The sequence below is a fragment of the Microtus pennsylvanicus genome, chromosome 14, assembly GCF_037038515.1.
Source record: "Microtus pennsylvanicus isolate mMicPen1 chromosome 14, mMicPen1.hap1, whole genome shotgun sequence".
In the NCBI taxonomy this organism is placed as follows: Eukaryota; Metazoa; Chordata; class Mammalia; order Rodentia; family Cricetidae; genus Microtus; species Microtus pennsylvanicus.
In genome coordinates, this window is record NC_134592.1 from 75,170,003 (window position 1) to 75,182,870 (window position 12,868).

At 47.4% G+C, this 12,868-nt stretch overlaps 1 protein-coding gene across 1 annotated transcript in view; it reads left to right on the forward strand.

Moving 5' to 3' along the window:
* LOC142834739 (HAUS augmin-like complex subunit 8) overlaps nucleotides 1-8,773 on the forward strand; it is a 90,679-nt gene extending 81,906 nt beyond the window's left edge. The window contains exons 6-12 of the mRNA XM_075947556.1: nucleotides 3,669-3,735; nucleotides 4,691-4,749; nucleotides 5,035-5,100; nucleotides 5,184-5,342; nucleotides 5,651-5,792; nucleotides 6,792-6,957; nucleotides 8,605-8,773. Coding sequence (XP_075803671.1) covers nucleotides 4,723-4,749; nucleotides 5,035-5,100; nucleotides 5,184-5,342; nucleotides 5,651-5,792; nucleotides 6,792-6,957; nucleotides 8,605-8,773 — 729 coding nt within the window. The 5' untranslated portion in view covers nucleotides 3,669-3,735; nucleotides 4,691-4,722. The remainder of the gene's footprint in view (nucleotides 1-3,668; nucleotides 3,736-4,690; nucleotides 4,750-5,034; nucleotides 5,101-5,183; nucleotides 5,343-5,650; nucleotides 5,793-6,791; nucleotides 6,958-8,604) is intronic.
* Nucleotides 8,774-12,868: the final 4,095 nt, after the last annotated feature.

Sequence of the window (12,868 nt, forward strand, 5' to 3'; positions counted from 1 at the left end):
GACTGTTCAGTTTCCATGAGTTTGTAGGCTTTCTGGGGGTAGCATTGTTGTTGAATTCTAACTTTAATCCATGGTGATCTGATAAGACACAGGTGGTTACTAATATTTTTTTGTAACTGTGGAAGTTTGCTTTGTTACCGAGTATGTGGTCAATTTTTGAGAAGGTTCCATGAGCTGCAGAGAAGAGGTTATATTCTTTCCTATTTCGGTGGAATATTCTATAGATGTCTGTTAAGTCCAATTGATTCATTACCTCTATTAATTCTCTAATTTCTCTGTTAGGTTTCTGTCTGATTGACCTGTCCATTGGTGAGAGAGGAGTGTTGAAGTCTCCTACTATTAGTGTGTGTGGTTTGATGGCTGCCTTGAGTTTTAGTAATGTTTTTTTTACGTATGTGGGTGCTTTTATATTAGGGGCATAGATATTCAGGATTGAGACTTCATCCTGATGAATTGTTCCTGTTATGATTATAAAATGTCCCTCTCCATCTCTTCTGATTGATTTAAGTTTGAAGTCAACTTTGTTAGAAATTAGTATGGCCACACCTGCTTGTTTCTTAGGTCCATTTGCTTGATAAGCCTTTTCCCAGCCCTTTACTCTGAGTAGGTGCCTGTCTTTGTGGTTGAGGTGTGTTTCTTGTAAACAGCAGAATGTTGGATATTGTTTTCATATCCAATATCTTAGCCTGTGCCTTTTTATAGGTGAGTTGAGCCCTATACATTAAGTGATATTAATGACCAGTGGTTGTTAACTCCGGTCACTTTTTTAGTAGTAGAGTTTGTGTGTTTCCCTTCTTTGAGTTGCGCTGGTGAAGGGTCTCTAGATGTCTGAGTTATTGTGGTCATTGTTGGACTCCTCGGTTAGTGATTTTCCTTCTATTACTTTCTGTAAGGCTGGATTTGTGGCTATGTATTGTTTAAATTTTTTTTATCCTGGAAAATTTTGTTTTCTCCATTTATAGTGAACGAAAGCTTGGCTGGGTATAGTAGTCTGGGCTTGCATTCATGGTCTCTTAGTTTTTGCAGTACATCTATCCAGGACCTTCTAGCTTTCATGGTTTCCATAGAGAAGTCAGGTGTAAGTCTGATAGGTTTACCTTTATAAGTAACTTGGCCTTTTTCCTTTGTGGCTCTTAATATTCTTTCTTTATTCTGTATGCTTTGTGTTTTGATTATTATATGGTGAGGGGATGTTTTTTTTTTTTTTTGTGATCCAGCCTCTTTGGTGTTCTGTATGCTTCTTGAACCTTCATAGGTACATCTTTCTTTAGGTTGGGAAAGTTTTCTTCTATAATTTTATTAAATATATTTTCTGGACCGTTGAGCTGCACTTCTTCTCCTTCTTCTACTCCAATTATACTTAGGTTTGGTCTTTTTATTGTGTCCCATATTTCATGAATGTTTTGTGATGAGAGTTTGTTGGACTCGCTGTTTTCTTTGATCAGGGCGTTTATTTTCTCTATGTTATCTTCAGAATCTGAGAGTCTTTCTTCTATCTCTTGTATTCTGCTGGTTATGCTTGTTTCTGTAGTCTCTATTTGTTTACCTAGATTTTCCATGTCCAGCTGGCCCTCTGTTTGTGTTTTCTTCTTTGCCTCCATTTTAGTTTTCAAGTCTTGAACTGTTTCCATTATCTGTTTAATTGTTTTTCCTTGGTTTCCTAGGGTAGCATTCACTGATTTATTCAATTCTTCAAACTTTCTGTTATACTTCTCATCCATTTCTATAAGGGCATTTTTTACATGCTGTTTAAGGGCCTCTATCACTTTCATAAAGTCAATTTTTCTACTTCTTCTTGATTAAGGTGTTCATGTCCTCCTGTTGTGAGGTCGCTGGGTTCTGGTGGTTTCATGTTGGTTCAGATTGTTGGGTGAATTCTTGCATTGGTGCCTGCCCATCTCTTCCTCCGAATGCTCCCCTATGAATCTTCTTTTACAGGATCAGGTCTCCTTGCCCACTGATGTACCTTCCCATTGATGTCACTCCCCAGTGATGGCTTTCCTGGTGCCTAGATCAGATCTCTGTGCTGCTTGGATAGCTCGTAAACAAAGGGCCTACCTTGCTTGCTGCAGGCAGGCTATTGAAACAAAGGAACTGCTGCCCTCCCGGTTGCCCTCCCGATTCAGATTCGGTCCCAGCACCCGAACAGGCTGAGCTGGGAGATGTTATGTGGCCAAAGAGGGGAGGGAGGCAAGCAGGGTGGGGAGGGTTCTGGATGCAAGCTGGGTGGGATAGAAAGAGAGAGGAGGTATTGGGCAGTATAGCCCCTGCAGGATGACCAGGAAGTGTAGGAGGGATGAGGAACATCTGAGTTCCCTGTTCCGGGCTGCTGCTGCACTCACTTACCCCAATGATGGCTCTCCTGGAGCCCAGATCAGATCTCCGTGCTGCTTGGGTAGCTCGTAAACCAAGGCTAGTCTGGAATTCTTAGGGGTGTGCTTTTGAAACATTTTAATTGGAATTGAGTGTACAAATAATGAGATTCATGGTGACTTTTTAAAAACTTAACTACATTTTTATTCATTAGAGAAGGGTTCGGGCCAACTGTACATATGGTTATCAGAGGACAACCTGTGGGAATTGATTCTCACCTTCCACCACATGGGTCCTGCGCATCAATTTGGTTTGGCAATCTTAGTGGCAAGCACCTTTACACACTGGCCCAACTGCTGGGAGTTGAATCCAAGTTCTCCTCTTAACCAGCGAGTCAACTCTTCAGCTCCTGGTCACACTCAGTCCAGTTACCTTCACTGTGGGTTCTTCAGTATCTGACCCTAAACCCCACAGCCCTTGGCTGTTGTACCACCCGGGGTAGCCAGGTCTGCGTGAGTGTGTGGTCCCTTATGCAGATTGTTCTGAGGGGAGGGCACTGGCACAAGCAGTTGTAGAGCACGATGACCCCGAGTTCCGGAGCCAAGGCCACAGCAGTTCCTGTGCGATCGTGGCCAGGGTGGTCAAGAGCCCCACTGTCAGGCAGGCGAGAAGCAGAGCTTGCACTTTGTTCTTCACAGCTTATTCTCTTCGTGCCCTTGAGGGCCTGGCTGGCAGCACCTATGCAGGGTGGAGTCTACTGCCTGCTGGCCTGACACCTAGGGCCATTGCAGGTAGTTGCCCAGAGTGACCCTCAGGCTTGGAAAACTTCTTTGCTCTAGTCTGAATAGGCTTGGGTAGTTTTGACAAGGAGTAGGTTTTAATTTTCCTGTTCCATCCTGCTGCCTCCTTATTTCCTACAGAGGGTCCCCAGACCCAGTGGTGCATGAGAATGAACCACGATACAACCCCTACTGTGCTCCTTGCCTTTCTTGTACCTGACAGCTGGGCATCCACTGCTGCTGGTGGTGCAGCTGCTGTTTGTGAGCTTTGTAGACTGAGGCCAGGGAGAAGTCAGTGTCTCCTGAAGTCCAGAGTAACCTGTGTAGAAGTCAGCACATCCTGAGAGTGCCATAGGAAGTCGGTCGCCAGCCCCTCCGCAGCACACGCAAACACACACCCATCGAGATGGCAGTCCAGCACGTGTGCCGTTAATTCCCATGTCTGATGAACGTAGCTGTCCACTGTTTGACTCTCCCGTGTTCGCAGTCTCAAAACTCCTGCTTCTCCGTCTGACCTTTAAGCAAATGCATCAAAGGTCAAGTGGCCTGACCTCTGACTGTCTGTTTACATAACAGGCTTCTGTATCTGCTGGAGGGAAGTCACCAGAGGGAAGAAAGCCCAGCACATTGCAGAAGGTCAAAGGTGAGTCCTGGCTAGGGTTGGAGGGGTGGGACTCTGGCAGCAGGGAAGGAGCTGCCAGGCCTCCCTCAGGGCAATCAGGACAACCCATCACAGACTGTCCACAGTCCAGCCTGATCCAAAAGTCCCTCAATTCCCCGGTGATCCTAGATTGTGTCAGGTTGTGAGTGAAAACTTAGCATTAAGGGTCTCTGTCAGAAAGGATGTGGTTCAAGTGTGTGATGGTAGCATAGGCAGAGTGTCTGAGGCCCAACCATATGTCCACAGAACTACTTGCGGATCCAGGAGCTGCTACTTGCTGTCAGTTTAGGATGCTACAGAAATTATAACCAATGGGGTGCCTGACATTTGGACACTTGGGAGGTGGTGGCAAGATCAGAAGTTCAAAGTCATCCTTGGCCACATGGGCTCCATTGAACCAGGGTGTGCATGAGACCCTATCTCAAAACACAGGAAAAAAATTTCTCTGTTCCCAGGCGGGGATGAGAGCAGCACATGGGCCTGGCTAGGATGTTCTCATGTGCGGCGTGAGCACCTCCTGAAGACGGGCCAGTCAGGAGTCAGGACCTGCCTGGCCTAAACAGGTGCTCACCAAAAGGGACTGACTAGGGTTAGGGTGTATGCAGACATTTTATTTGGATTTTGGCTTCTGATGGATGAACCACAGCTGCTGGTTGGCCCTTGGTGCACAGGATGCCCCTGGCTAGCATCTAGTTGGCCCAGAGGTCTGCAGTACCAAAGCTGAGGAACGTTGTTTGTTGGTTTTTGTTTTTGTCATTTTGTCGTCATTGGTTCTTGTTCCTGATGCCTTGGCACATTTGATGTCCGAGGACAACTCTGGAGTTCTCTCCCTCCAGCTTCCTGCGAGTTCAGGGATCGAGCGCATCATCGGGCTTGCCAGGCAAGGAAGCATCTTTATGGGCTCAGCCAGCCAAACCATCCCATTTTTTTGACACAGGGCCTCATGTACCCTTGACTGGCCCAAAAGGAATGACACACCTTCCCCAGAAAAGACAGGTGAGCACTGGGGAGCAGACGGTGGGTAGGTCTGACTCCCGGCAGCCAGTCCTCCAGGATGGAGGCTAGGGCTGTGGTGTCCATGGGTCCTTGCTCAGGTCAGTGTGTCCATATACTGAGTGGGGAGACACCCATACACTTCTGGGCAAGGTGTGACCTGACTCCATCCTCAGCCCCGCGGACACCATTTGAACCTATAAAGTGCACAGAGGTTGGGGTTCTGCCATGCCCGGAAGAGCCAGGTCAACATGGCTTACTGGGAATTGAACAGCCGGACCCTTGCAGGATCTACAGGAGACCATGGACATGATGGAGTCGCAGACACTGCTGCTGACCCTGCTGTCTGTGAAGGTGAGCTTAACTGGGACTCACGAAACAGCGTGTGTCCTCTGTCACCTCCCCCACCCCACCTGAGTTGGTCTTGCGACCCACAGATGGAAAACAACCTGGCTGTGCTGGAGGAGAAGGCTGAGAAGGACTTGGTGGCCTTATGCCATGAGAAGGAGCGTCTACAGCAGCGGGTGCTGGAGCTGCGGCGCCAGCTGCTGCTCCAGCAGAAGCATCAGGAGCTGGCTACCATCCTGGATGCCCAGGTGGGTTTGAGCATGCTCCTGAGGCTAGGGGTGCATGAGGGAGCCAGGATCAGGATGCCACCACTCACATTCTGCCCGCCCTGCTTAGGCTCCTGATACGAGTGTAGTACTGTGTATGGGACACCTGTCTCTGCCACACAGTCTGCAGAATACTTGGCACCTGCCAGCATTGATGTTGTCCCACCGTGGAGCTTAGCATAGCAACAGGGCCCCGTCCAGGGCAGGTCAGAGGGGGTCCTGTTACCTGGAAGCTGGCCCTTCTTGTGCGAGTGAGCGGTGTGTCTTACAGTGTCCCCTTCTGCCTGCAGATGGAGGTGCTGGGCCCTCTCGAGGCTGTAGCAAAGCGCTTCAAGGAGCAATACAAGACACTGGCCACAGCCTTGGACGCCACACGACATGAGCTTCCCGTGCAGGGCATCCACATGCAGGGAAGTGGGCAGGAACTCCTAGGTAAGAACAGCCTTGCTGTGTGGCATTGCCTCAGCAGGAAGGAGCCTCAAGTCTCACATGCACCATATTCTAGGTGCCTCTACCCTGGGGTGGTGTTGGAACCCGTGTGGACCAAGTAGGACACAGGCAGCTGAGTCACGATTCCAACCCCACGCTGGACCTCACAGCTGGAAGACTCTGGGGGCAGGGTGACCTATCTACCGGCCCTGAGCCCTGGGCCCTACCAACAGGGTGGGGGTGTTGAGAGGTCATTTGAGGGATTCTCTGGAGCAGACATCCTCCTTAGGACTTTTTAGCTGCACAGGGTTTACTCTGCCTGGGCTACGTAACAAATGAAAAAGGTATGGTGACCTACATTTATTGTCTGACTCTTGGGAGGCTGTGAGTTCCAGGCCAGCCTGAGCTACAACACAGTGAGACCCTGGCTCCATAAAAGAGCATAGTGTTGACCTGGAAGCTGTAGCGATCCTCCTAGCAAACTGCCCCTCGCAAGTCTGTACCCAGCAAAACCCCAGCACTGACGGTGAGGTGAGGACACGACACAGCAGGAACAGGTCCTTTAACCCTCATGACCTTGCTGGGTTGTGTGTGGTGCAGGTCTGTGCCTGGGACACACAGCTGCTACAGATACCAGAACCTCAGCTCTTTAGATCCGGAGGCCAGGAAGTGCAGGTCCAAGCCACATCTGGCAGGTGCATCCTGCTTGTCGCTCGTAGTGGAAGGACAGAGGGTGAGAGAACAGAGCAGCGGCCTGAAGCCCCAGCTCCCCTGGTCCACAGGAGCCTCCTGGGCAGCAGTCACAGAAACACCTGTGCGCTCCCCACTGGGTTTGTCTTCCCAGCATGCACTTGGCACCCACACTCCAGGGACGAGTGAGATCTCCTAAGATCCCTCCCTTTGGCCCTGTTCCCTGAGTGTGAGAGAAGAGCCAACGCTGCACAGCTCAAACAGCTGCTGCTTTGGGCACCGGAGTTCTGCTAACAGCCTGTATCTCCACAGATGATCCGATGCCGGCCCTAAAGACCACCCTGCAGCTCCTGGGCGAGCTGGGCATTTCCTCCCCGGACGCCAGCGGGCAGGTGCCAGACACCAGCGCGCAGGTGTCACGCCTGCTGGAGGAACTCAGGGACTTGATTACCAAGAAGGACCAAGAGCTCTGCTGGAGGTGGAACCCCACCCAGCTGCTATCTCAGGTGAAGACTGTTTGGGCTTTTGAGGACTCAGCTATTGAGTGCCTCACTACTACAGCACTGTTCCACTCCTAGCCCACTTCTGAGTTCTGAGACACTGGGACCTTGGGTGCAGTGAAGCCATCAATTCATACTGTGCCAGAGTCCAGCAGAGTAGGACTGGGAACCGTAGAGACCTGAGGTCACCACGGGCAAGGAAAGCACCCCACACTCAGTCTCATGCCCTAGATAGGGCAGCTCCAGGTCAGCAGGGGACAGAGAGAGCCTTTTCTGAGCCGGACAGTTGCTCAACACATGTTAAACGTCATTCAGAAGTCAGTCTTAGCAGGATGTTTGGGGGTTTCTTTTTGTATGTTTTGTTTTGTTTCTAGACAGAGTTTCTCACTCTGGAACTCGCTCTGTAGATCAGGCTGGTCTCGAACTCAGAGATTCGCCAGCCTCTGCCTGCCAAGAGCTGGGAGTGAAGCTGCACACCATCACTGCCTAGCCAGTCTCGTGGTTTCTTGAGGGACATTGTTGTTTTGTGTGTTTTCTAAGACAAGGTCTCAATCTGTAACACCGAGTGTGGCTTTGAACGTGCAGAAATCCTCCCACCTCAGCTTGCAGAGTTCTAGAATGGCAGGTGTGAACATCACACGTGTTGGGGTTTTGTTTTTGTTTTTTTACGTATTTTTATGTTTGGGCATGTGCATGCCAAGGCATGAGTGTAAAGGTCAGAGGACGGCTTTGGGGTCTGTTCTCTCTTTCCACTTTGTGGGCCCTAGGGATCAGACTGAGGTCATCAGGCAGGCTTGGCCATTTTGGCCACCTCCAAAAAAATGCATTTAAGGAGATGCCCATAGGAGTTCTCAGGGATTCTGAAGCGCCGTACCCAGCGCTGGCCTACAGAATGGGTCAGCCATCACTCATATGGAGCATAGACTGAGGATGTCTCCCTGTGCTTGTGACCACTGTATGGCCACAAGTTTTCCCAGTCAGTATCTGAGCAGTACCTGGTATTCACTCTTGGACACATGCCCTCCTTCTAGGGGCTCTTAAAGTCTTCAGACACCTGGCCTTTGACCATGTGGTAATGGCTGAATCTCACATCTAGCTTGGCACCAACAAGGTCTCCTCACATCAAATTTGCCCACTGTTGAGGGTGTGGGGCACTGAGGTCCCAGGTGAACAGGAGGATGAAGGATGCATTCAAGGCTCACCACACAGCTCTTTCCTGCTAGGCCTGGGGGCACAGATCTGTCAGCTGTCTCAGATGCTTGGGGGCTGAGGCAGGAGGGTCATCAGTTTAGGGTCAGCCTAGGAATCTTAGGTGCTGTCTCCTTCAAAAGAGGGAGAGCTGGGGACGGAGGGAACTCAGTATACACAGGCCCTGCTTCTGTTTGCAGCACCATATGGACACATGCACACTTGCCCCCAAGTTGGCAGCCACCCTTGTTGACTTCCAAAGACACCATTAGGGTCCTGAGATCAGCCAGCAAGGAAAGTCTGGTGTCCTGAGTTCAGTCCCCAGGATCTGTATGGAAGGAGAGAACCTATTTCTCTAACAAGTTTGTTTTTCTAAGATCTCCTTTAGAGTTCTTGGCCAGAGGCGAAGTTGTCCCTTCTCTTTCTTCTGCCCACAGGATCTTCAGTCTGGCCATGGAGCTTTCTTCCCAGGCCAGCAAGGAGGCAGCCTTGATGAACCAGGAAGTCTGGGAAGAGGCCCAGGGCACCCCTTCGTGCAGCCAGTGGTACTTCGGTCCAGAGGCAGCAGACATCACCAATGTCCACACTCCTGGTGGTGGGGTGTAGGGATAAGCCCAGCCCATTAGGGGGCGTGTTCGCCTTGGGCTAATGTTTACCTATAAATCTGGCGAGCATGAGCCCCGCAGCTCTCTTTGTTTGTATTTCCTGCTCATCACTGGATCGCTGGTGTTGTAAGATATCCCTTCATTAAAATTTGCTGTTTCATATTAAGCTAGCCTGGTTATTATGCCGCCTAAAGTGGGGGGCAATGAGTGGAGAGGCTAGGCAGATTTGGATGGTCACTGAACACCCTTGGAGTCCCCACACCCAGTAAGGTCCACAAGGAAGTTCTGAAGATACTGCAGGGCCAGCAAGCCTGATCACCAAGTAAAGCTGATTGCTGCCATACCTACCCCAAGTTTCATCCCTGGAACCCACATGCACATGGAAGGAGAGAACTCACCCCTGCAAGTTGTCCTCCGGTCTTCACAATTGGGCTGGCTCACACACCCTGGACAGACATTTCCTAAAATACACAGCATCCTAGGCCAGCAATCAATCCCTGGCCTTTAAGGACAGCAGCAAATGCAGGCAAACACTCATACACATAAATATATGAAACGACAAGTATTGATGAGGCTGTAAAGAGACTGAAATCCTCTTCCATTGCTGGTAGAACTATAAGATGATAAACCCACCGTGAACATGTTCAACATCTTTAGCCATCAGGAAAATGAATATCAAAACTACTTTGAGATTTTATCTTACACCTGTTGATTTGTTAAGCTCCATAATACAAGGGACTGTTACTGCTGGTAAGGATATGTGGCAAGGACATGTACAAGTGCAAACTTGTACAGCCAATGTGGAAATCAACATGCAGTCCTCAGGAAGTTGTGAGTCAATTCACCTCAAGACCCAGCTATACCACTCTTGGACATATATCCAAAAGATCCTACCACAAGGACATTTGCTCAACTGTGTTCAGAGTGGCGTGGTTCATAAAAAACACAGACTGCTGTATCTGGGAGAGATTGTGTTGATGATTGACGTGGGAAAGTTCCTCCAATGAGGGTGGCAATATCCCTAAGAAAGTGTGCTTGGGCTACAAAAGGGAGCTATCTTAGCATGAATGAAGGAGTGACTGGGCAAGAGAGAAAGCCAGGAAACAATCTTTGTCCATGGATTTTTGCATTCAACTATTAACATGATTTTCTATCCTAAGCTCTAAAAATGATGAAGTCAAATTACCCCACTCATTGTCTGAGCTGATTTTGGTTAGGGGATTTAATCAGAGCAACATAAATGTAAGTTAGGACAAAAAATGGAAAACCAAAAGTAATATTGTTGCTAGGCAGAACCTGGGAATGATGTCTCTTGAAACAGTGTAGAAGATATCTAGATTTTAGGTGGTGAAAAAAATATAGAAATTAGTATACAGAACTAAATTGGCTGTTCTTATAGGACCAGGAATATGGAAATGTTAAGAAGAATGTCAGAAAGTAGAGATTGAGATCATAGCATTTCAGTTGGAAATGATACACTCCATAACAGATTAAGTTAGAGGTCATTTGTGTGATATTTTGGCTCCAAAATCTTCCTTTTATTTTCTTATTGAGTGTGGTTGAAAAGGTACTTACAAGGGTTTTGATTCTGTGGTTGTTTGAATCAAAATGGCCCCGAAAGTCTCATGGAGAGTGGCACTATTAGGAGGTGTGGCCTTGTTGAAGTATTTCATAGTCACTTTCTGCTGCCTGCTGATCTGGATGGAGATCTCTCAGCTCTTTCTCCAGCACCATTTCTGCTTGCATCCACCATGCTTTCTGCCATGTTGATAATGGACTAAATCCTCTGAAACTGTAAGCTTGCCTAAATCAAATGTTTTCCTTTATAAGTGTTGCTGTGGTCATGGTGTCTCTTCACAGCAATAGAAGCTTTAACTAAGATACCCAAAAGGCAGCCAAACAGGCACGTCTCCATCTAGTATGTACAATGGCTCTCCCATAGCTGCGTATGTGGAGCTTACCTTCTCTCTACTCTTCCACCGCACATATGCTTTCCATTACAATACATTTCTCAGTGAACGTAGAAAGTAAGCCCGATAGCACTCAAGGTAAATCCCCACTTTTAAAAATGGCTTTCTCATAGGTGCATACAAAGAATGTACATCCTCCCAAGTCTTTTCCAGGCTGTGTACTCTAGTTCATCTCTGAAACCAGAAGGTCACATGTCATTAGGCATGATTTGCATATAGGTGACTGGAAAAGAGGCTGTGTACTCAGATGGAGGGGATACTTTCTTTCATGATGGAATATTAACAGTCAGCAAACCCGGTGGTGGTCATCCTTGGTAAGCAGTCACAAGTGATCACAGGAAGGTACCAATTGTTTGTCTTTAGATAGTGCTGAGTAACAACAAAAGAAATCTGAATAGAAACTGTATATGATAATGTAATAAATTAGTATTTCCTAGGTATAAACTGTTCAACTAAACCTTAGATAAAACACAATACATTATTCATATGATACTTGGCATTACTACTGAAAGACCCCCAGTTCTTGGGAGACTCTCACTCAAGTCTTGGGATAACACGACACCCCCATAGTAACTCACAAAGGACCATCTTTGCTGCAATCACAGGAGGCTTTAATCAATGAGATGGGAACCAGTACACTGGGGCCAAGACTCATAACCCATGCAGGGGAAGAGTTTGACCCTGAGTGACTGGGAGAAGGAGTTTTTAAGGGAAGAAACCATAGCCCAGTAATCCAAAAGTGTCATAGAAAATTTCAAAAATCCAGTGTTGGTCACAAGGGGGCAACTCCCTGCCTCTCAAGATCACTTCCAAGATTACAATCTAACTTTATCTTCAGCTAGTTCTTGAAACACAGTCACTGAACTGGCTAATCCTAGATTCTTGATTCTTCTTTTCTTGGTTAGATTTTTGGCTATTTTCTTCCTGCTGGGAGGGTCTGGATTTAACCAGGTATTTCACCACTATAACCATGCTTTTGGGTTTTAATGTATGTAGTTGATACCAAGAAACAGCAAACACATAACAAAATATCATGGAATTGTGTTGGACTCAACACAACTAAGAAATCCCTCTTAAAACTGTGATGCTCCAGCTTACTCTAGAGAGTTACACAGGCAGACTCTCTATCCTTTCTATGGGTGAGTATCTCATTTGCTTTTTTCACTACAGACATGTATACAAAAAAGTTAAATAAACATTTACATCTTTGCATCCAAATCTCTAATAGTTCTGATTAACATACTACTTGTCTTTGGGTGTATTTCAAAGGCAGCCCTCCCTCAGCTAAATTCTATATTGTGTGGCTTACTCTCTAAGCATTGGTCAATCCTTTATATCACCAATTCTACATTGCGACTGAGTAGTAGAGTACTACACAGTACATGAGACCCCATTTACAACGTCCACAAATTAACTCCAAATGGACCTTACACCTAAATGTCAAGTGCTAAGTGCAGAACTTCTAGAAAATACTTGAAACTAGGCCTCTCTGACTTTGGCAACCTGCCTAGGCTTTGGGAGGTTTCCTTAAGGCAATGATGTATAGAGCAACAACAGAGCTCTGTCTCTAATCTCAGGAATACGCTTGGGAGAGCTGGCAAAGATGTGGGGACAGGGCCTTTGGAAAAGGGTTGTTTCAGATCCTCAGAACCCAAACCTTTACACAGACGGGTGAAAGCTGTGGTTATCAGTTCCAACACCACTGTGGACTTTGTTTATAATGTTCTTGGTTTACCCAATGTTCTACTCGTGCAACTTTTTCTGATTAGCCTCTTTCTGAATTTGTATACTTCCTTTTAAAACCAAACCCATTGATTTACATTAGCAAAAGACTTGCTGTTGAACTTGACTTAGATCTCCAACCAATCTGGGATTTGTTTCTGTAGATTAGCCGCCAGTGCTGGGAATGCTGTGCTGTGTCCCTTCTGCTTACCTGGTTCTGTCACTCAGACCTTACTAGCCAATGAGAGCCTCCACCAGTAAAATGGGCGGGTTCTTCCGGGAGCCAGACTTCCGGTTTAGCACTTCCTGAAGAAATCACAGTCTCTCTCATGCACTGCGCCTTGTGATCCCTTGTGGGGTTAAAGTTTGTCAGCTAGGCAGCTGCACCATGGTGAGTGAATGGT